Consider the following 25,469-nt stretch of genomic DNA (forward strand, 5'->3'; position numbering starts at 1 on the left):
AGAATTTGTCCATTTCTTCCAGGTTGTCCATTTTATTGGCATATAGTTATTTCTGGTAATTTCTCATGATCCTTTGTATTTCTGCAGTGTCAGTTATTAATTTTCCTTTTTCATTTCTAATTCTATTGATTTGAGTCTTCTCCCATTTTTTCTTGATGAGTCTGGCTAATGGTTTATCAATTTTGTTTATCTTCTCAAAGAACAAGCTTTTAGTTTTATTGACCTTTGCTATCATTTCCTTCATTTCTTTTTCATTTATTTCTGATCTGATCTTTATGATTTCTTTCTTTCTGCTAACTTTGGGGTTTGTTTTGTTCTTCTTTCTCTGATTGCTTTAGGTGTAAGGTTAGGTTATTTGTTTGAGATTTTTCTTGTTTCTTGAGGTAGGATTGTATTGCTATAAACTTCCCTCTTGAACTGCTTTTGCTGCATCCCATAGGTTTTTGGTAGTCGTGTTTTCATTGTCATTTGTTTGTAGGTATTTTTTGATTTCCTCTTTGATTTCTTCAGTGATCTCTTGGTTATTTAGTAGTGTATTGTTTAGCCTCCATGTGTTTGTATTTTTTACAGTTTTTTCCCTGTAATATCTAGTCTTATAACGTTCTTGTTGGAAAAGATACTTGATACGTTTTCAATTTTCTTAAATTTACCAAGGCTTGATTTGTGACCCAAGATATGATCTATCCTGGAGAATGTTCCATGAGCACTTGAGACGAAAGTGTATTCTGTTGTTTTTGGATGAAATGTCCTATAAATATCAAATAAGTCCATCTTGTTTAATGTGTCATTTATAGCTTGTGTTTCCTTATTTATTTTCCTTTTGGATGATCTGTCCACTGGTGAAAGTGGGGTGTTACAGTCCCCTACTATTATTGTGTTACTGTCGATTTCCCCTTTTATGGCTATTAGCATTTGCCTTATGTATTGAGGTGCTCCTATGTTGGGTGCATAAGTATTTACAATTGTTATATCTTCTTGGATTGATCCCTTTATCATTACGTGTCCTTCTTTGTCTCTTGTAATAGTCTTTATTTTAAAGTCTATTTTGTCTGATATGAGAATTGCTACTCCAGCTTTCTTTTGATTTCCATTTGCATGGAATATCTTTTTCCATCCCCTCACTTTCAGTCTGTATGTGTCCTTAGGTCTGAAGTGGGTCTCTTGTAGACAGCATATATACGGGTCTTATTTTTGTATCCATTCAGCCAGTCTATGTCTTTTGGTTGGAGCATTTAATCCATTTATATTTAAGGTAATTATTGATATGTATATTTCTATTACCATTTTCCTAATTGTTTTGGGTTTGTTATTGTAGGTCTTTTCCTTCTCTTGTGCTTCCTGCCTAGAGTAGTTCCTTTAGCATTTGTTTCAAAGCTGGTTTGGTGGTGCTGAATTCTCTTAGCTTTTGCTTGTCTGTAAAGTTTTTAATTTGTCTGTCGAATCTGAATGAGATCCTTGCTGGGTAGAGTAATCTTGGTTGTAGGTTTTTCCCTTTCATCACTTTAAATATGTCCTGCCACTCCCTTCTGGCTTTCAGAGTTTCTGCTGAAAGATCAGCTGTTAGCTTTATGGGGATTCCCTTGTATATTATTTGTTACTTTTCCCTTGCTGCTTTTAATATTTTTTCTTTGTATTTAATTTTTGGTAGTTTGTTTAATGCATGTCTTGGAGTTTTTCTCCTTGGATTTGTCCTGTGTTTGACTCTCTGTGCTTCCTGGACTTGATTGACTGTTTCCTTTCCCATATTAGCGAAGTTTTCAACTATAATCTCTTCAAGTATTTTCTCAGTCCCTTTCTTTTTTCTCTTCTTCTCATGGGACCCCTATAAGTTGAATGTTGGTACGTTTAATATTGTCCCCGAAGTGTCTGAGACTGTCCTCATTTCTTTTCATTCTTTTTTCTTTATTCTGCTCTGCAGTAGTTATTTCCACTATTTTATCTTCCAGGTCACTTATCCTTTCTTCTGCCTCAGTTATTCTGCTATTGATTCCTTCTAGAGGATTTTAAAATTTCATTTATTGTGTTGTTCATCATTGTTTGCTCTTCAGTTCTTCTATGTCCTTGTTAAACGTTTCTTGTATTTTCTCTATTCTATTTCCAAGATTTTGGATCATCTTTACTATCATTACTCTGAATTCTTTTTCAGGTAGATGCCTATTTCCTCTTCATTTGTTTGGTCTGGTGGGTTTTTACCTTGCTCCTTCATCTGCTGTTAGGCCTTGTTAAAAAGAACAGAATACTCTGGTATATTTCAAAACTGCTTCCTTTCCCCTCCCCCTGCTGGAAATACAAGGGAATTTTTCTCTGATATTCACTGTGAGAAGCTGGTCCAGCTCCTGGAGGTAAAACTCACAAGTGTGGGGCCCACCCATAACTGGACACTCCTAGAGTTTTTAACTCTCAGGCTTGACCAAACTGAGCCTCCAGTAAGTCAATGACTATTGAATTTTTCCTATTCTGGTACTAATTGCCGTGGCGGTTTCTGCTCTGGTAATTCGTGATCTCTGTGTTTGCCTCTCTGCCTCTCCAGTTTTGGAGGCAGCAGTTTGTCCTGTGACCTTAGTTCTCTGACTGACATAAAAATTGTTGATTTTTCAGCTTGTTCACCTTTTTACATGTTAGGATGGAGTGCTGACTTCCAAGTTACTTACGTGCCAGACTGTTTTGTTCTCACAAAAATTTTTAAAAGTGGGTCTCTGCTGCTGTAACTAGAGAAATATAAATTGGGCATATATAAATGGAAATTTTATTAAGATGCTTTTCTGAAGACAAGGAGTGCTTTACTAACACTTCACAGAAATCTTCCAGTGCAGTGACAGCCACCCCACCCAATCAATCTTGTATAATTTAATAGCTTAAAAAAACAGTAAATACTCAGATTTGATCATTTGGCATTCCAAAATACTAAATAGCTATTTCATGAATTGACTATTAGGTAGTCTGACATTGGGTGAATTGGCCTAGGCAAATTGGCTTTCTATGAATTGACTTTCAGAAAATTAACTTAAAGCCCCAAATCATACAATATTAAAATAATAAATATTAGAATAATAAAAAACAGATTGCAGTATGAAGTCAGTAAGTTAAAAAAAACCCTGTCACATTTGAATACAAGTGTAAAGCACTATCCAAATTTAAAAATATTCTTTCTGTTGAAAACTTTCTTTCAGGGGTCACAAATTTAAATATGCCAATGGACTAAATCAATGGGTAAATTTCATTTGGTGTACAAAGAAAGACATTAAACTACTTGTGTCACCATTGACACACCTACCTAGTTATGTTGCTTTATTGTAGTTTGTTTTTTGAAACGTCTCTGTGCACGCACATGTGTGTTTGTATACATGCATATATATACACACACATAAATAAATTCACTAATAAGTTTAACTTTAAAATTATACCAGTGTTATCACATTAGTTTTTGACTGTTCTCTTGTTATCAATTTACCATGTTTCGTTACTGTTTTTTTTATTCTAGACTCATTTAATCATGTACAGAAATATATACACATATATTCTTTGATATTAGCAAGAGCTCAGAGCTCTGCTTGGCGCATAGTAGGAACTCAAATCTTTGCTGAATGAATATCTGTCTGTGGATTGATATTAGATAGATATAGGTGGTATTGCACTTTTCTGTGTCTTACTTTTTCATTCAACAATATTTTACTTAAATCCTTCCGAGTCAGTAGACATAGGTTTAATAAGTATTTTTTTGTGTGTATGTCATTGCATGCTGGCACCTGTATTTCTGTAGGAAGATTACCAGGAGTGTGACTGCTTGGTTGAAGGGTATATATGTTTAAAATTCTAATATAAATCTGTTAAGGCTGTATTTCTTTCCCAAAATGCCCAAACACTTTTAAATTTACTTGCAGTGTAAACAAATACCTCCTCTACTTCATCTCTCTCCCTTACCCCCAGTCTTCTTGAGCTTGAGATCTAGAAATATTCCTTTGAACACTCTGGGCATGTTAAATAAAACTTACCTGGAGCCTAAATTTGTCCAACAGGGCAGTTGTTGACCTGCTAACAATCTTAAGTTCTCACTCCTTCAAATTCACAGACATTGCTTATTCTTTTCTTCCCCATAAAATAAGTAGTACTTACTCATCATTGAAGACTTTGAAAATTTAGAAATCTAAAGTAGAATGCAAAAATTTAACCATATTTTTTTACAATACAGAGTTAACTCTTCTCCTGCAAGCTTTGTTTCTTTGGCAGTGTATGTACATGTGTACATATGTATAAATTCACTTATTCATTCATTCATCAAATGTGTTTATCTGTGTGAGTATGCAAATTTATTCATTGAGTCACTGATTCAACAAAGCAGACATGGTACTATATATAAAGGGAAATAGCTTGCTTTTTTAATCCCATGCATTTCTCTCTTAAGAACTTTTCCATGCTTTAAATATTGCCTAAAAATCGTTATAAGAAACAATATTATTTACAATTGGCCCTCCATATCCATGGATGTGGAACCTGCAGATATGGTGGGCCAACTGTACTATGCAGTTTATATAAAGGACTTTGATATCTACAGGGGACCTGGAACCAATCCCCATTGGATACTGAGGGATGACTGTAACTTTTTTATTTTAGCCATTCCGTTATGTTAAATGTCATATGATATTTGATTCTTCATTATTATCAAAATTTGCTTTGATGAGCAAACTTGTACATAAATATTTGTAAGCATTCTTGCTATTTCTATAGGATAGATTCCCAAAACTAGAATATTAGAGTGTAAGGGGGTAATCCCCTTTAAGATATTAACCTAAAATTTTTAAATACTTTCCAATAAGTTTTATAAATTTATTCTATGAGAATAGGCATACGAGAATGCCTCTTACATTTCTTCCTCTCAAGTCTAAGTACTGTTTTATTTTTGATATTTGCCAACTTGATACACAAGAGAAAGTTCTTCACTATGGTTTTAATTGTCTCCTTTGACTGTTAGTGAGATTGAACATATATTCATATGTTTAATAACCATGTGTTGATCAGTAAATTATCTATTCCTGCCTTTTGCCCATCGGTGTCTAAGATGTGGTGCCATGTATATTATTCATTTGTCAAATACGTATAATGGCTGTTTTATTTTCTTGACCTATCTATTCTCATACCAGTATAATATTTTTTACATTTTATAGCTATTGGTAAAAATCAAATATTTACATTGATATGTCAAATTTTCTAATTATCCCATTTTTGGATTATTTATTCAAGTCTTTGTTATTTTCAGGATAGTTTTATGTTTTCTTCACATGATGTTGCATATTCCTTGTTAAAATTATTTATACGTATCACATAGTTTTGTTACTGGTGTGATTAGGGATCTTTCCTCATTACACTTACTGTGTAAGAAAGTTAATGATATTTGCATATTCATTTCTATTCAGGCAACTTACTAAACTATAGAAAATTTTTGAGGTTTTTGGTAGACAGTCATCTCTTGAAAATAACAATAAAATTACCCATTTATTTCTAGTGGCTGTACTTTCAGTTCTTTCTATTGCTTTATTATATTGACTGGATCTTAAAGGAAAATTGAAAATAATAGTGGTTATTTCCTAGGTACCTTGGAAGTCAACCTTGCCCTCTGATGCAATGTGTCTCAGATTCTTCTCGAGTTATCCAGCCCTATTTATGTAACCAATCACTCTGAGAAGCTCTGGTACTTTTGAAAAGGGGATGATATTCAAGACCATAATTAGATCCCTAGGGGTACACACTGTATTTTTTTTCACATGAGGAGACACAGTGGAGAAACAGTGAGGCTACTATCTGCTGTTTTTAAAAGAATTACCCTTTTTTCAGAAGTTCATGGATTTTTTGGAGTATGGAAGAATACATGGATCTTTAATCACAGTTTTGCCATAAACAAGTAGAAAGCTGGAAAGAAATGTATGAAGCAACAGTTTTCAGATATTAGACAATAGGCAGCATGGGGCTTTATTCCCTGAGAGAAGGGAAACAAAAGAGATGTGATTTCCCTGGCTCTCTTCCTATTGTCAGGTTTTGGACTGCAGCACCTTGGGTGGGATCTGGACTGAGCGCAGGCTCAGTAGCTTGAGGAGAAGGAGATTGGCATTATGAGAGATTAAAGTGGATGGAATCTGTGAGGCAGTGTTCCAGGGAAGAAGCATTGATATGCAGGAAGAGGTTCAGAAATTTGCTTAGAGGTCCTTATGGGTCTATTGATGAAGATCAAACCACACAAGACCAGGGAAAGAATGACAGAACTGTTAAGCTGAACAATTATCAATGTTTACAGAAGGCTGGGAGTTAATTTGAGTTACAATCAGTCAGAGTGAAGAGGTGTTTTTGAAAACCTAGGACATTCACTAGAGATCCCAGAAGAGTCATGCTTTACTAGTAGCACTAAATTAGCCTTAGAGAAAAGGATATTCTAAATCTGCCCTATCAAAGTTTAAAAACAAGCCTTGATCAAGCTGTTCTGCAAGTAACTTAACTGCCTGCCAGCACCACTATGGCAATCTTTAAAGGAAAACAACACATTCTACAATACGATATTCACAGTATCCATCATAACATTTTAGAAAGTAACAAACATACAAAGAAGGAGAATTATGTGACCCATACCAGGAGAAAAATTTAGTCAATAGAAATAGACCCAGCAGTGTTAAAAATGATATAATTAGTTGACAGGGATTTTAAAAAGCTATTACAAATATTCTCATGGATTTAAAATAAAACATTAACATGGTAAGAAGAGAACTGGGAGATATAAAAAAGCACATGGAATTTATAGAAATAGGAAAACACCATAACTGAAATGAAAAATTCTTTGGATGGTATTAACAGCACAACTGACACAGCAGAAGAAAAAGTCAGTGAACTTAAAGATAAGGCAATAGAAACTATTCAAACTGAAGCAAAAAACGTAAAAAAGACTGAAAAAAAAATGAATCAGTGACCCATTAGATGCTGTCAAATGGTTCAGCATATGTGTAATTAGTGTTGCAGAAGAAGAGAAAGAGGGGAAGCTAGAAAAAATTTTAAGGAATTTTCAAAATTTGATAAAGCATGAACTCAAAGTTCCAGGAAGTTCAATAAATCTCAAGCCAGAAAAACACAGATACATACCAAGACACCTTATAATCAAATTACTGAAATCAAAAATAAAGGGAGTATTTTTTTTTTCAGGCTAAAAAACAACTTTTATTTATTAAGAATGAATAATGATATAATATATAATAATGAAAATAATCAAGAACTAATAATGTATCAAGAAGAAGGATTATTACTGACTGATACACATAACTGAAAAGCCCAAGCATGGCTAGATTCCAAGACTCAGATGATGCTGTCAGGATTCTGCCTCCCTCCATCCCTCGATTTGGCTCCCTTCCCTCTAGGATTCACTTTCATGCAGACTCTCCACACATGTGGTACTGAAAGTGGCATTCAGCAGCTCTAAGTTTAAATCCTACCAGCAGTAACTCTGAAACAAATAGCTTCTCTTTCTAAAGGGTTCCAATACATTGACTAATTGGCCTGATCCGGTTCATGCACCAACCTCTGGGCATGGAAAGTGTGATGCGTCGAAGCTGGGCAGGGTCACGTCCCACAGTAACCACACTGCCGATTTATAAAGGATTCATTTCCCCCAAGAAAATTTCAGATACTGTTGCCAGCTGAATAGTGTAGATTCTGGGAAGAAAAAAATAGCAGATGTTCATTACTATTATCTTAAGACCATAACTACTTAACCATATTTCTCAGATAAAGAGGTTTACTGAAATAGCTATGTGTGTGCTGGTTAAACTATTACATTAAAAAGGGACATTGAGTGACTAAGTCTACACCAATGTATTCATGAAGGTAGTCTCAAATGCCCACAAACAATATTGAACACAAGAACAAATGCTCAACTTTGGCTTGTCACAATAATAAATGACAATAAAAAATATACAAAGGACCAAGAGCAGAGATTTGAGGCCTAAAATCCCTATCTATACTATACTATGATTTCTACTCAACCAAGGTTGATTGAAACAGGTAGCTTCCAATTAATAAAAGAGGTGGTTGCTTTAGTTATAAAAAGATAAATTATTGGTGTTCAGTCAATCCTGTTCGTTCTGAAAGAAACATGAAAGCAAAATATGATGTTCTTTTGTCCCCATTTTTTCCCCTAACAATTTCCAAGCTGCAGAAACACTGAAGACTATTAACAATGAACATCCACATACCCTTCGCTTAGATTTACCAGTGATTAACATTTTGCCATACTTGCTTTCCCTAATAAATGTAGTCGGAGGAGAAAGACACATTGCATCTGGAGGAACAACGATAAGAATGACTCCAGGCTTCTTATCAGAAAATATGTAAGACAAAAAAAATTAAATGACATCATTTAAGTGTGAGAAAAAACCTGTCATTTAGTGTTCTATATCCAATGAAAATATTTCAAAAATTAAGGATATAAAAGAATTTTTTCAGATATAAACATCTGAGAGAATTTGTTGCTAGAAGATATGCACTAAAGGAAATATTAAACTATATTCAGATGGAAGGAAAATAATGTCATATGGAAATGTGGATCTACACAAAGCAATGAAGAGTGCTGGAAATGAAAAAGATGTGGATAAATATAAAATAGTGTATTTCATTTAAACTTTTTTTTTTTTTTTTAATTTATTTATGGCTGTGTTGGGTCTTCGTTTCTGTGCGAGGGCCCTCCCCAGTTGCGGCAAGCGGGGGCCACTCTTCATTGCGTTGCGCGGGCCTCTCACTATCGCGGCCTCTCTTGTTGCGGAGCACAGGCTCCAGACGCGCAGGCTCAGTAATTGTGGCTCACGGGCCTAGTTGCTCCGTGGCATGTGGGATCTTCCCAGACCAGGGCTTGAACCCGTGTCCCCTGCATTGGCAGGCAGATTCTCAACCACTGCGCCACCAGGGAAGCCCTCGTTTAAACTTTTAAGAAGACAATTGACTTTTTAAAATAAGCACAATAATAATGTATTCTGGCATTTATAGCATATTTAGACAAAGTTGTTTGTTGTTTCTATTCCTGTGATTTTCATTTGCATTTCTCTTATGATTAATGGTGTTGAGCATCTGTTCATATTCTTGGTGGCCATTTGTATATCATCTTTGGAGAAATATCTACTCAAGTCCTTTGCCCATTTTAAAGTTAGGTTATTTGATTTTTTTTGTTGACTTGTAGGATTTCGTTGTATATTCTGGATATTAACCCTTTATCAGAGATATGGTTTGCAAGTTTTCTGTTCTATAGGTTGCCTTTTAACTCTGTTGATTGTTTCCTTTGATGCACAAACGTTTTTAAGTTTGTTGTATAGTCATTTGTCTATTTTTACTTTTGTTGCTTGTGCTTTTAGTGTCATATCCAAGATATCATTGTGAAGTCCAATGTTACGAAGCTTTCCCCCTATGTTTTCTTCTTGGAGTTTTATAGTCTTAGGTCTTACATTTAGGTGTTTAATCCATTTTGAGTTAATCTTCATATATGATGTGAGATAAGGGTCCAACTTCATTCTTTTGCATTGGGTATCTAGTTTTCCGAGCACCATTTGCTGAAGTGATTCTCCTTTCCCCATTGAGTGGTCTTGGCACCCTTGTCAAAGATCCTTTGACTATATCAGTAATATGTTTACCAATAACAGTAACTGAATAGATAAATGGAGATATGGGAAAACTCTTTTTTATAGTATAAACAATATAAAAGGAATAATGGAGTTAAATAATTATCAATGGATGCTAAAACTAGTGAGTGAAAGTTTTATGAGGACCCAGATACTTTCATAATCTCACAAGTATCTCCTCACAAATTGCTTATTAATTACAAATGGAGGCATGGTAACTTACAGTGGAAGGAAGTTGGAAGACAGCACCTTAACCAAGTGATCCAAAAGTAACAACACAATATTATGACAAAGTGACAACATGGTGTCTCCTGAGAAGGACGACATTACTTCTGTGAGGTATTTCACAGTAGACATACACATGCACACACAACAACATGAAGGTGATGTGATAGAGCTAAGGCAATGGATACCCCAAACAGAATACTTTTTTCCTGTACATTTAAGCCATGGAATAAAGAAATTAGATTCATGTTCTTAAATTGAGATCTTAGAAATTGAGAGATGTTTTATATTATTTTGAGAAGTAGCATAGCATAGTGGTCAAGGGCAGAGACTCTGAAACCAGATAGCTTCAGTTTAAATCCTGTCTCCATCACTTACTAGCCATGTGACCTTTGGCAAGTTAAATATCTATGCCTCAGTTTATTCATCTGTAAAGTAGGAATAATAATAGTCCCAACCTTATAGGGCTGTTGTGAGGATTTGATGAGTGAATCTATATAAAGTGCTCAGAATAGAGACTCACACATAGTAAGCACCATAAAGTTGTTTGCTTTATTAATTAATTAATTACAGAAATTAATTATCTGATGCCCTCTTGGAATACAAAAAAACCTTTGCTTAAAAATCAAACAAACAGGGGCTTCCCTGGTGGCGCAGTGGTTGGGAATCCGCCTGCCAGTGCAGGGGACACGGGTTCGAGCCCTGGTCTGGGAAGATCCCACATGCCGCGGAGCGGCTGGGCCCGTGAGCCACAATTACTGAGCCTGCGCGACTGGAGCCTGTGCTCCGCAACGGGACAGGCCGCGACGGTGAGAGGCCCGCGCACTGCGATGAAGAGTGGCCCCCACTTGCCGCAACTGGAGAAAGCCCTCGCACAGAAACGAAGACCCAACACAGCCATAAATAAATAAATAAATAAATTTAAAAAAAAAAATCAAACAAACAAAAGCTAACAAATTAAACAAACCTGATCCTGGTCTAGGGCCGTATTATGCTAGTAAATGTTTACCAACTAGTGTGAGGAAGAGTAAAGTCCTCATTTGTAAGTATAAATACTTCAAACTACTCCATGATGTCACTGAACTTGGAGATGGGAAGAGATGTTACACACTCAGCCCTGGGAGCTGATACTGGCTGGCTCTAACGCACCACTGGAATGGTCTCATTTTCATTAGAATTTATGTAGGTGTTTCTGAAATTGCACACTAAATTTTCAGGTGAACATTTGAAGGTGTTAAATTTTCCAGGTGCAAATATTGTGAGCCTCACTTTACAGCTGCTTTTTAGCGTGTGTGTGTGTGCGTGTGTGCACTTTAGGCTAAAAAACCAAGCATTCAATTTGTAGAATTCTCTCTCTAAATAAATCAAATAAAATTACACTAGATGAAAATACAAAAGTAAGCTTGATGATCCATCTGATAATTTTACTTTCTATGAGAAAATATTTTTAAATGATCATTTGAATTAAAAAAATGATTCTAGGTGTGCACTTCCGAGATGACGTGCAACTGTTCTAGTGGCTACAGCCCTCCAGATTGCCAAGCGCGCTCCAGAGAATCTTCCAGATTGCCTGGGGGACAGGGCAAGTATCTATCGCTTCTTGTATCCAGTTAATAAAATTCTCAAATTACTTACCTTCACAAAGACAAAGTTCGGTTTTTGCCACTTTGAAAGAAACCAGTATTTGTAATTAAAAGGTAAATAGGCTTCCTCAAGAAATAGACACCAAATATGATTTCTTAATCTTGCTTTTTGTCCTACTATTAATTTTGAATGTGATTGAAGCTGAGGATATCTTTTAACATTTTTATTTACTTATGTCTGACTTTCTCCTTTAAACTGTCTTTCAACCTTTTCCCCCTTTTATGCCTGATCCTGTGGTCTCAGCTCTATACAAACAACACACCCTGTGTCCAGCACTGTTAATATGTGTCTGTTATAGAAGAAATAAAGGAAATAGAGAAGTTTTTAGTCTGGCGTTTATAGTTTAAATGGTAAAAATCTATTAATTGCTGCTAAAGAGATGACAGAAGGGGCTAAAACAGTATTCTGTTTGTTCACCATGACTAGTTTTTATCATTCATTCATTGATTTAGCAAATATTTATTGAATTCCTAATATATACCAGGTGCTCATCATATGGCACTAGGCATGTACAGTAAGCAAAACAAAGTCCCATTCCTCATGGAATTTAAAGAATACCCAGTGCTAACTAGCTGCAGAATTAGGATTGGGAATCAAGTCTCCTATTTTTTATGGCAGTGACGTTTTAGTAGCACTGCAGTGACTCCGTATGTAAAAACAGATCCCTAAATGTCAAAGAGCCAACAGTCTAATAAAGAAAAACAGGATATGCACAGATATAGTGGAATTCTGTGATAATGCACCTTGTAACAATGCAAGTTTGTTGGATAACCTTACATATTATATATATCATTGAAGTTTTGGGGTCCCACTTATAGTGGGATTTTGCTGTAGCTGCTGTATAATATAGAATACGTTGGAACTTTCTGGAACTTAGTTTCTGTTCTTTTAGAATGAGAGTTTATAGAGATAGTCTTAAGTATTATGATTCTATTATTATTTTTCCATGTTCCTTGAATAACAATAAAAATTAAGAACATTGTAATTAGTTTGCTGTAACTTGAAAGTAAAAGTAGACAGCTTAATTTTTTTACTCTGACTTTTTAATGTATTTTTATTTTTAGGTTTAATCAAGGAAAGAGGTTTTGAGAAGGCTGGGAAGAAGCGGTGGCTTTTGGGTATCTACATTGCTTTACCTGTTCTCGTCGTAGCAATCATAGTAGCTGTTTCATGGAAGCCTTTGAAAAAGTGGTTCAGCAAGAAAGAGGAACCCCAAAGTAGCGAGTAAATTGAATTTGTGTTCTGAAGTTAAACTTTAGTACCATTTAAATCTAGTCACATATAAGGAAATATTATGAGCAGCCATAATACTTTACATTTTACAGGAATTTTGAATGCTACATCAGTATCTCATTTAATTATTTGAGATAGTTTTGAATATCCTTATTTTAAAGATGCAAAAATTTGGAATGTGGTTTTAATAACTTGCCAATGTCATCGCCTTGGTAATTGAGAGAGGAAGAACTAAAATGTATCCATATCTATTGCTTTCAAATGCCCAGTGATCCGTGTCACCTACAGGAGAAGTACCAGAAGTATTTATTTGGAATGCAGATTTATGAGCCTTATCACAAATGAAATATTTCAATTTGCATTGCTGCCTCATGTAAGAAATAATTTTAAAAATATTCTCTGGGAAAAGTCTTCAGAAGGCAAATTTATAATTTAGTATATAAAATATTTTTATTTAAAAATATAGTTCAAAAACAAAGACAGAACAAGGTGACAAACAACCGTTTGCCCACCACTGGAAATAAACATGAATATTTTGTTTCTCTTATGAAATAAACCGCTGTCTATACAGCTGCAATCCCCATCTCCCTCTCTGCGGAGAACAACCTCTGCACTGAAAGCTGGTGTGTATCACATATTTTTACTACATGTGGCTACATCCCTGTGCCATATCTAGAATTATATATAATTTTAAATATTTATACTTTATACATATGTTTACCCTTCTAATTCTAAGTTTGTTTTTCCTTTTTTTCCTGTTTCTTTTTTATGAGCAGTCTTCTCAGAGGTTTTTCTATTTTTTTTTTTTTTTTTTTAGAAGCCATCAATGATCCTTTTTGCCTAGGGATTTTTTTTTTAGGAGCTCAAGCTCCAGGTCTACACTGATCTATCTCTCCATACCCTTTTGTTTATTTCTCTGGAGACAGCTATCATGAGTACATCTGAAGGAGGTTGGAAGGATAATCTTGGCAGTTTTTTTTTTTTTTTTAATTTTATAGCTACTTTATTTATTTATTTATTTATTTTTGGCTGTGTTGGGTCTTTGGTTCGTGCGAGGGCTTTCTCTAGTCGCGGCAAGCAGGGGCCACTGTTCATCGCGGTGTGGGGACCGCTCTTCATCGCGGTGCGCGGGCCTCTCACTATCGCGGCCCCTCCCATTGCGGGGCACAGGCTCCAGACGCGCAGGCTCAGCAGCTGTGGCTCACGGGCCCAGCCGCTCCGTGGCATGTGGGATCTTCCCAGACCAGGGCTCGACCCCGTGTCCCCTGCATTAGCAGGCAGACTCCCAACCACTGCGCCACCAGGGAAGCCCGGTTTTTCTATTTTATTAGTAATTTAAAAATATAATTTGTGGTTCTGTTGAGATCCCTATATTTCCTTGTGTTTATTATCCTTAACTTATGCTCTGTTCCTCTTTGCTACTCTCTTCACCTTTGCTATGTGTTTGTTAATTCTACCTTTGTGGAGTCTAATGCTTTGTTTATTAATTTTCAATTTTTCTTACTTTCCTAATATGCTTTTAAAGTGAAAACTTTCTCCCTTATATATCATTTCATCTACATTCTCCAGTTTTTAAGATACAGCTGATATTCAGTTAAAAAAATTAGAAACTTCCAGCACGATTTCTTATTTAAATCATGAACAAATCATGGTCTTTAGTTGTCAGTTATATGATTTATTTTTGTTGCTGTAAAAGTTATTTTCCAATTTTACTACCTTATTGGGAAAGCTTCGTCTCTATGATTTAGACTCTTAAATGTTGGAACCAGAAAGGAAGTCATTTTTTTGTAAAAATGTATGCTTGATACGCATGCTTCAATTAATGTGATGCAGTATGTTTTTTTCTTTGTTTTTAGAACAGACTTTTTAATTGTGCTGTTTCAAATCATCTTTATACTTACTGGGTTTTTAAATTTTTTCTCTACTTGATAATTTATTTTCTATGAGAGGCAGACTAAGGTTTTCCAATATGTCATGGCTTTCTCTTTGATTGTTGAGACTTCTGCTTTATATACTCTGAGGCAGTGACTAAATGTATAATGTTCAATGTAGTTATATATTCTTGGTGTATTTTCTTTTTCATTAATAATTGTATCTTAAATTCTATTCTCACTCTTATATTGCTATATATCAACTTGCTCTTTGAAAGTTAGACTTACCTATTACATATTTTTCATCCCTTATTTTCAACCTTTCTTTGATTTTAGTTGGTATCTTATAAACAGCCTTTATATGAAATGCAGTAGTGGAGTTTGTTACATTTATATGCTTAATCTATGATGGCATATATTCACATTGAAATTTACCATCTTATTTTCTTCCTACTTACTATCCTCATTTTTTTTTACATTTTTTCCTTTTCCCAAAATCCATTTTCTTGATTGTGCTTTTTCTTCTTCTTTTCTTTTTCTCTTCTACTATTTTGTACATTTTTATATTCTGTTTTTGTTGTTTTAATGACTCTTGTTAACTTTTAGCATTTGTAGCTAATGTTGTATAATGTCTTAATTTAATCATTGTATATAATCTTCTGAATAACACAAGGATCTTAGCCCTTTAACACTAACCTATCTTTTTCAATCTGTTTGTCATTTGGCTTTTCAGTTCCCTCCAAATAAGTTTTGTGTTATTGTGTTCTTATCATTATTATATTTAGTTAATACTTATTAGGATTTCCTGATATATTTCCCAGATTCTTTATGATTCCCTTTTTTTAAACTTAGTTTTGAAATAATTTAAGAAATATAAAAAGTTGCAAAAATAGCACAGAATTCCGTTGTACTCATCACTTAGGTTTTCTCAATAATAACATCTTACATTAACATAGCGCATTTTCACAGCCAGAGAATTGGTATTGGTACAATATTATCAATTAAACTATAGACCTTATTCATATTCACCAGTTTTTACATACATACACTCATTTTTGAGTATGTGTGTGTATATATTATGAAATTTTGTCACATGGTTTGTGTACCAATGCCATAATTATCACCATTCTTTTTGGAATCCTGCTTTTTTCATTCTAGGTTCAATCTTCTTGGAGAAGTACCTGCTTTGGTAGTTATTACAGTGATGGTCTATGTGTAATCATCTGTCTTATATGCCTGGAAATGGTTTTATTTCACTTTCACTCTTGAAATTCTATATGGGTATAGAATTTTAGGTGGACAGTTATTTCTGTCAGCCCTTTTATGATGCCATTGAATTCTGGCATTTACTGTTGTTGAGATGTCTGCTGTCAGATTAATTAATTCATTTTTACCTTTATACTTGCTGCACTTTTTTTCTAAGTTAGCTTCTCAAGTTTTCTTTTGTCCAAGGTATTATGTTACTGAATTATTACTTGTTCCGATATGAGTTTGTTTTTATTTTTCCAGCTCTGAATTCATAATAATCTTCAATTATCATGTCTTTTTTCAGTTCTGGAAGATTCTCAGTCATTATCTCTTCAATGCTTGACTCTTCCCCATTCTATCCCTTTTATTTTCTGAAATCCCTATATTTTAGGGTCTTCCATTCTAGCCTGCATGGTAGATGGTGATGGTTGTTCTCTTCTTCATCTTTATACTTCTCCTCCTTTTTCTTCTTTTCTTTTGACACTAAGAATGAAGTTTTTAAAAGCTGAGATACAATTTACATGTAGTAAAATTAATCTCTTTATGTAATTCTATGAGTTTAACAAATATGTACACTTACCACAACCTCAATAAAACATAGAACAATTTCATCACCTCAGAATTCCCTCTCACCCCACCTTCAGCTCCTGGCACTGACAGATGTCTTCTTTGCCTATAGTTTTGCCAATTCCAGAACTTTGTATAAATGGAATCGTATACTGTAGTATGTAATCTTTTGAGTCTGTCTTCTTTCCCTTGGCATAATGCATTTGACATTCATCCATGATGTTATGTGTATCAACAGCTTGTTCTTTTTCTAATATATAGTTCTATCGTGGTATAATTGACATACAGTAAATTACATATATTTTAAGTGTATAATTTTGTATGTTTTGATAATTTGAAAAGTAACACTGATGAAACCATCACCATGATCAAGATTATGAAGATATCTGTCATGCCTCCAAATTTCCTCGTGCCCCTTTGTAAGCCCCACTCTTGCCTCTTCCACCTGCTTTATCCCCCCCATACTGCTGCTGATCTGCTTTCTTAGTTTGCATTTTCTAGAATTTTATATAAATGGAATCATACAGTCTGTACTCTTCTTTTTGTCTGATTTATTTCACTCACCATGATTATTTTGCAATCCATCCATGTTCTTGTGTGATCATTTTTTTTTCCTTTTATTGCTGATAAGTATTCAGTTGTATGATTATACCATAATTTGTTCATCTATTCCATCTGTTGATAGTTATTTGGATGCTTTCCAGTTTTTGGCTGTTATAAATAAAGCCATTATGAACATTTACATACAAATTTCTATGTGAACATATGCATTCTTTTTCTTAGTTAATACCCAGGACTGGAACGACGGGGTAATATGGTAGGTATATGTTTCACTTCTAAAGAAAGAGCTAAACTGTTTTGCAAAGCAGTTCTTCTATCTTATATTCCAACTACTAGCATGTGAGAGTTCTAGTTCCTCCACATTCTCACCAACACTTATATGGTCATATATTTTTTTAATTTTAGCAATTCCGATAGTGTGCAGTGGCATCTCATTATGGTTTTAATTTACATTTCTCTAATGACTAATGATGCTGACAGTTGTTTCATGTGGTTATTTGTCAGATGTACATCTTCTTTGGAGAAGTGTGTATTCAAATATTTTACCCATTTTTAATTAATTAATTAAAATTACAATCCGGAGGTCTTCTATTTATTTATTCTTACACCTATTATGGCATGATTTCATAGGGAATGGGTTCCAGCTCACTGGTTCTCACAAAGTGTGCTTCTCTGGATGGAGCAGGCTGGTGCTTCAGTCAAACCCACGTTCCTTTCCCTTTGGCTTCCTTCTTTTTCTGATCATATTTCCTTCACTCATTTCAGGGAGCGATCTTGGTTCTTAGAGTGCTTAATATCCTCAATAAGTACATTAATTCTCTTGGCAAGAATCTTGCCCTTAATTCGTTTGTTTGCAACAATGCCAGCAGCATGCTGGGTAACATTGTAGACTCCCAGTTTTTGTAAAATTTGTGGGACATTCCTTTTTTAAATAGTGCCAGTTCCCTTGCTGTCTACAATATCACTTTTTTGTAGATTCCCATGTATGTGACCAAAGGAACAACCCCATGTTTTCTAAAAGGTCTAGAGAATGTATAGCAGGTGCCTCTTCTCTTTTCTTTTGTGTTGGTCTTTTTGACAAATTACTGGAAGTTGGCAGTTTCAGCTGAAAGACCCCATTTTTTGATTGGGTTGTCTTTTTATTATTGAGTCAGTCAAAACTTTCTGATCATTTGAAAACTGGATTGTTTGTTTTCTTATTATTGTATTTTGAGTGTTCATTATAAATGCTGGATACAAGTGCTTTATTATATATATGATTTCCAAATATATTCTTCTAGTCTAAGGCTTTTCTTTTCACTCTTTTAAAGAGCAAAAGTTTTAAATTCTGATGAAATCCAGTGTATCAATATCTTCTTTTATAGATCATGATTTTGATGTTGTATCTAGGAAATATTTGCCTAACCAAAATTCATGAAGATTTTCTCTCATGTTTTCTTTTAAAAGTTTTATAGTTTTAGGTTTTGCATTTAGACTTATATCCAGTTTGAACTAAGTTTTGTATGGGTATGAATTGAGTGTTTTTCTTTTCCTGCATAAGAATATCCAGTTGTTCTAACACCATTGCTTTTAAGCTTCGTTAAGCAGGATCAGAATGGTTAGCACTATGGAGGCAATACCCTTCCATGTAACTCTACCAAACTCACTGTGAATTATGAGATTTTTCAACTCAGATGGTGGGAACACAAACTCTTCCTGTTCCTATATGAGTACAAGAGATTGCTTCCTTTATTAATTTCTAATAATTTTTCTCTGGCTCAGGGAGTTTCTTCACTTGCATTCAGTGATTGGTACTCTGCAGAACACTTAAAGAGGACCCTCCACAGATCTCAGGAGCTCTCTGTGCACCTCCTTCCTTCTCTGGTATTCTGCCCTGAGACGTGTAGCTGCCTTGGCATCCCCACACCCTATTACCTCAATTCAGGGAGACTTCTGGCTTTGCCTGGGTTTCCCTTGCTGTGCTACAGGATGGCAACTCTCCTCAGGCAGTAACAAGGGGCAATCACAGGTCTCACCTTTATTCCCTTCTCTCATAGATCACTATCCTGCCTAATATTCGGTGTCTGAAAACCAGCATTTAATATATTTTGTCCAGATATTCATTTGTTTCGGGCAGGAGGGTAAATCCAGTCTGTTACTCCGTCTTGACCGGAATTGGAAGTGTGTCTTTATGGTTTGTAACTGCACTTTCATAGCTCTCTCTCCATCTCACATTCTGTTTGATTTCCTCAGATCACTCTCATTTCACCAATTCTTCCTTCTCTGTCCTGTTCTAGACTTATGGATTCTATTCTTGCAAAAATCTCTATGGAGATTCTAAATATTCTCAAAGTTTTTTAATCATTTGTATTTCTTGGTGTGTGAACTCATTGTTTTGCTCTGACTGTTGACATTATCTATTAGCGGTTTGTAATCATACAAACCTCTTTTCTCTTCAGTGTCTTTTCTTTTCAGTGTCTATGCTTTTCCTATGAGAATTCTGCATGCCCTGTGTTGAAGACATACACATGTAGGTGGTTTCATTTTTGCTGCTTTTAAAGCAAAAATATTTGGAACAACTGCTATGCATGGTGTTCAAGAAGTTGTAGGAGTGTGACTGGGGCCCTGAAAGTACATTTTTTGGAGGCTTGGGATTCTGCAGTGATGCATTTTCCCCCATCTATTCCTGTTGCATATCCCCCTTTCCCTGCTGCATTCCAAAGGCCACTGGTCAGAATTTTTACTATCCCTGTGTAATGGGTGGTATGGACATTCATGGCTCCCAGGTTAAATGGCTCCAGTTAAGGAGCTCACTTAGTTTCCTTGCATGCAAAGGCCTCATAACTTCTAAGGAATGGCTGTTAAATCTCTAGTCCCAAAGTCATATCACTGGTTTAGACACCCCTGCAATCATTCACTTTTATCTCCTGTTTACCCTTTGAACTCTCAGTTTCTTCATTTTTTACTAGCACCAGGAGAATTCTTTTCTTGTTGTTAACCTCAGTTATGTGTTAACTGTTTGTCTTATTTTTTTTCAGCACTCCTCTATGAGGAATGGAAAGGGGAATTGTCCCACCAGCTCATTCTGTCAGATTGTCTAGAAGTCAGTATGGGTTTTAACTTATAAAATGTAGCATTTCTTTATCAATGAATAAAAAGTTAAAAGCTGGGGTATAAAGGTCAGAATCAGGAATTCAGGGTCAAACCTATATTCTGTGTTTAGAAGTGATAAGGAAAAAGAAAATTTGTGCCTTCTTGATAATTTCTTTAGTACAAGTTTGAAATGCACTCTTTGTGGATGAGGTATATAAGTAAATAAAAATGTTATTTATTTGCATCTTTGTTCAGTGACCTTGGACATTATTTTCTTTTTTGGTAACTTACCTTGTAAAAGAGATAATACTGCTTATAAAATGGCCTGACTTTTATTTATGCAGTTGGCAAGTGCTCTTAGGACTAACTTTGGACACTATTTTCCTTTTTTTTTTTTTAATATCCAGATCAGAAGGCAGCACTCACAGAAATGCTAGCAGGTAGGTAAACTGGAAGGCATCTTAAGACACATGTTGAAAATTAAGAATGAATTAATAATTCACAATGTCTAGATACTGTTTGAACAGCTACATTTGGTAAAGTAATCCGCTGAAAACCAGGCTACTAGTATATAGTAATTTAGTTTCTAGTAAGTTAGTCTTTTATTCATTTAATAAATACTTATTGGAAGTCTACTCTGAGGAAACAAGGAATAAAATAGCTGACTCTAATAAAAGATAAGATATGTATAATTAGTAAAGAAAAAGGATGTATAGTGCCTGGAAATTACCCAACTTGGGTTATATTTATGTACTGCTTGGGTAAACAAACAAGCAAATGCTTGACATTTGATAGATTGTACGTGACAGAACTCATGTATAGATTTCTATAATAATTATGGGTTGATGAGAACTAATTACACTGACTTAGCTGTGCTTTTCTTTTAATCATTAATAAATAGCATATTGTCCCCGTTAATATTTCTTAACAATAAATTCAGTCCTTACTGTTTTATAACTGCTATACCAACATTCTATTCTATTACATTATCTAATGTAACTTTTCATCCCCTTACTTTCAACCTTTTATTTAATTTGGTCTCCTGAAAACAGCCTGCCAATGGAATTTTAAAATATGTAACCTCAAGAGTTTCTCAGTAGTTGAATTGAATATGTTTATATACTTATAATATGTTTGCTGATATGTTTAAACTAAATTCTACCATTTTGTTCTGTTTTTTTCTATTTATCATGCTTTTTCAGTATTTTCTCTACTTTCATGTATTCCATCATATTGATTGTGCTTTCATTGTTTTTTCTTTCCTTCTATCAATTTGGTCATTATATGTTCTAGTTATATTCTTTAGTGATATTCTTTAATTCTTTAGTTATTATATTATGATTTATTAAATTATTAAAATTAAATGTAGATAAAGTTACAATTTTAGATATGAAAGTACTTATAATCTTCTTCTAACAATTTATGGATCTTAGACCATTAAACCTTATACTCTTTTCTTCACTCTTCCGTAGCATTCTCATTTGGCTTTCAGTTACTCCTGAATTTTAACCTGATACAAATAAGTCATCATTATCATTATTACATTTAATCAAAACATACTAGGATCTCACTACATATTTGTAACTTATTTACTCACTATTCTTTTTTGAATTTAATTCCATTTTTTAATGTTCAATCTCCCTTTTGGTGAAGTACCTCTCTTAGAATTTCCATCAGTGAGTCTGTGTGTAGTAAACTATTTATCTTATCCACCTAAAATTATCTTTATTTTCACTCTTGAGTATGAGTTTATGTAGTATGGACTTCTATGCTGAGAGTTATTTTGCCTTCGCTATTTGAAGATATGTCAGTGTAGTGTGGCATTTACTACTGGTGATGATAAATCTTCTGTTAGTGTGTTGATTCATTTATTCCTTTATGATTAATATGAGTTTTACCTAGTCATTGTATTCCTATTGCTGCATAACAAACTACCACACACTCAGTGACTTAAACAACATTCATTTACTATGTGCAAGTTCTGTAAGTCAGAAATTCAGGTGGATTTGGCTGGGTTGTCACAAGTCTGACCTGAAGGCCTGAAGGCCAGGCTGGGATCATAGCTCATTTGGGTTGTAAGAAAAATCCAATTTCTTGCAGCTGAAGGTCTGAGGTATCTCTTTCCTTGTTGCCTGTCTGCTTGGAGCCCCTCTGTCTCCCAGAGGCCACCTGCATTGCTACTCATGTACCTCCCTTCACCTTTAAAGAAACAAGGGCAATGTAAGTCTTCCTAAGGCTTTGACTCTCTCTTAATTTCTTTCCTCTACCAGCAGGAGAAAACTCTACTTGTAAAGAGCTGACCTGATTGGGTCAGGCCCACCAAAATAATCTCTGTATTTTAAGGCCAACAGATTTGGAGCTTTAATTACATTTGCAAAATCTTTTCAGAGCAGTACTTTGAAAAGTGCTTGAATAACCAAGGAATAGAATCTTAGAATTCTGCCTAACATAGCCATTGTTAGAATTCTGCCTAACATAGCCTCTACATGTATTCTTTGTCTTTAGAGTTGTTATTTTGTTATAATGTATTCTGGTAGAGATTTTTTAAAAAATCATGAGCTGGACTCAATATTTTCTTTCAGTGTGAAGACTCATACCTTTCTTCAGTTTGGGAAAAGTTCTAGACTTTTTCTCTTCAAATACTGACTCTCCCCCATTCTAAATTTTCTGTGTCTAAATTGTTCCATGTTTCTTAACTTGACTTTTATGTATATTTTATATTCTGTTTAGTATTCTAGGTGATTTCCCTAAACAATTCAAAATCAACAATTCTTTTTTTTTCAGTTCTGTCATTTCTTTTTTTATTGAGGTATAGTTGATTTACAAAATTATATGTTTCATGTATACAACATAGTGATTAATAATTTTTATAAAGATTATGCTACATTTATTGTTATTATAAAATATTGGCAATATTCCCTGTGCTGCACAATATACCCATGTAGCTTATATATTTTATACATAGTAGTTGATACCTCTTAATTGCCTATCCCTCTCTTGTCCCTTGCCCCCTTGCTATCTCCACTGGTAACCACTAGTTTGTTCTCTATATATGTGACTCTATTTTTGTTATATTCACTAGTTCATTTCATTTTTTATATTACACAAATAAGTGATAACATGCAGTATTTGTCTTTCCCTGACTTATTTCGTTAGCATAATACCTTCTAAGTCCATCCATATTGTTGCAAATGGCAAAATTTCTTTCTTTTTAATGGATGAGTAATATTCCATTGTGTGTAAATATACCACATCCTCTTTATCCATTCATCTGTTGATGAACACAAGTTTGCTGCCATATCTTGGCTATTGTAAATAATGCTGCTACAAGCATTGGGGTATGTGTATCTTTTCGAAGTAGTATTTTCATTTCTTCAATATATACTCAGGAGTGGAATTACTGGATCATGTGGTAGTTCTATTTTTAGTTTTTTGACGAACCTCATACTGTTTTCCACAGTGTTTGCACCAATTTACATTCCCACCAACAGTGTATGAGGGTTCCCTTTACTTCACATCCTCACCAACATTTGTTATTTGTGGTCTTTTTGATGATAGCCATTCTCACAGATGTGAGATGATAGCTTGTTGTAGTTATGATTTGCATTTCTCTGCTGATTAGTGATGTTTAGCATCTTTCCATGTGTCTGTTAGCCTATGTATATCTTCTTTGGAAAAATTTCCATTCAAGTCTTCTGCACATTGTTTTAATCGGTTGTTTGGTTTTTTGATTTTGAGTTAGATGCACTATATATTTTGTATATTAACCCCTTTTTGGTCATATAACTTGCAAATATTTTCTCCCATTCAGTAGGTTGTCTTTTTGTTTTCTCAATGGTTTTATTTGCTCTGCAAAACCTTTTAAGTTTACTTAGGTCCCATTTGTTTATTTTTGCTTTTGTTTCCTTTGCCTTAGGAGACAGATCCAAAAAAATATTGCTACAATTTATGTCAAAGAGTGTTCTGTCTACATTCTCTTCTAGGAGTTTTATGGTTTCTGGTTTTAATTCATTTTGAGTTTATTTTTGTATATGGTGTAATAAAATGTTCTATCTCATTCTTTTAGATACAGATGTACAGTTTTCCCAGCACCACTTACTGACAAGACTGTCTTTTCTCCACTGTATATTCTTACCTCCTTTTTTGTAGATTAATTGACCATAAGTGTGTGGGTTTATTTCTGAGCTCTCTATTCTGTTCCATTGATCTACATGTCTGTTTTTGTGCCAGTACCAAACTATTTTGATTACTGTAGCTTTGTAATATAGTCTGAAATTAGGGAGTGTGATACCTCCAGCTCTGTCCTTCCTTCTCAAGATTGTGTTGGCTATCAGTGGTCTTTTGTGTTTCCATACAAATTCTAGAATTATTTGTTCTAGTTCTGTGAAAAATGCCATTGGTATTTTGATAGGGATTGCATTGAATCTGTACATTGCCTTGGGTAATAGGATCATTTTAACAATATTAATTCTTCCAATCCAAGAACATAGTATATCTTTCCATCTGTTGTGTCATCTTCAATTTCTTTTAACAGTGCCATAGTTTTCTGAGTACAGGTCTTTTGCCTCCTTAGGTAGGTTTCTTCCTAGGTATTTTCTTCTTTTTAATGGAATGGTAAATGGGATTGTTTCCTTAATTTCTCTTTATGATAGTTTGTTGCTAGTGTATAGAAATGCAACAGATTTCTGTATATTAATTTTGTATCCGGCAACTTTACTGAATTCATTGATGAGAATTTTCTGTGTATAGTATCATTTCATCTGCAAAAAAGTGACAGTTTTACTTCTTCCTTTCCAACTTGGATTCCTTTTATTTCTTTTTCTTGTCTGATTGCTATGGCTAGGAATTCTGTTACTGTGTTGAACAAAAGTGGTGACAGTGGGCATCTTTGTCTTCTTCCTTTTCTTAAAGGAAATGCTTTCAGCTTTTCACCATTGAGTATGATGTTAGCTGTGGGCTTATCACATGTGGCCTTTATTATGTTGAGGTGTGTTCCCCCTATGCCCACTTTCTGGAGAGTTTTTATCAGAAATGAAAGTTGAATTTTGTACCCAGAATCTTTTTCTGCACCTATTGATATGATTATATGATTTTTATTCTTCAATTTGTTCATGTAGCATATCACATTGATTGAATTATGGATAACAAACCATCCTTGCATCCCTGGGATAAATCCCCCTTGATCATGGTGTATCATACTTTTAATGTATTGTTGGATTTTGTTTGCTAATATTTTGTCCTGGGTTTTTGCATCTGTGTTCATCAGTGATATTGGCCTGTAGTTTTCTTTTTCTTCCTTCCTTCCTTCCTTTCTTTCTTTCTTCGTTCCTTCCTTCTTTCCTTCCTTTCTTTTTACTGGTTTTGATATCATGAGGATGCTGGCCTTGTAGAATGAGTTTGGAAGCATTCC

General features: G+C 34.5%; 1 protein-coding gene and 1 long non-coding RNA gene across 2 annotated transcripts in view; one reads left to right on the plus strand and one right to left on the minus strand.

Annotated features, from left to right (window-relative positions):
• ADAM32 (ADAM metallopeptidase domain 32) overlaps window positions 1-25,469 on the plus strand; it is a 209,319-nt gene that overhangs the window by 165,197 nt on the left and 18,653 nt on the right. The window contains 3 exon segments of the mRNA XM_082444199.1: window positions 11,346-11,445; window positions 12,572-12,625; window positions 20,467-20,499. Coding sequence (XP_082300325.1) covers window positions 11,346-11,445; window positions 12,572-12,625; window positions 20,467-20,499 — 187 coding nt within the window.
• LOC309651458 lies at window positions 8,652-11,431 on the minus strand. The gene is made up of 2 exons (XR_014258140.1): window positions 10,818-11,431; window positions 8,652-10,508 (listed from the first exon to the last, which is right to left on the minus strand). It is a non-coding gene; the product is annotated as an uncharacterized lncRNA (long non-coding RNA).

This window comes from Balaenoptera physalus (genome assembly GCF_965194825.1).
Source record: "Balaenoptera physalus genome assembly, chromosome: 21".
In the NCBI taxonomy this organism is placed as follows: domain Eukaryota; kingdom Metazoa; phylum Chordata; class Mammalia; order Artiodactyla; family Balaenopteridae; genus Balaenoptera; species Balaenoptera physalus.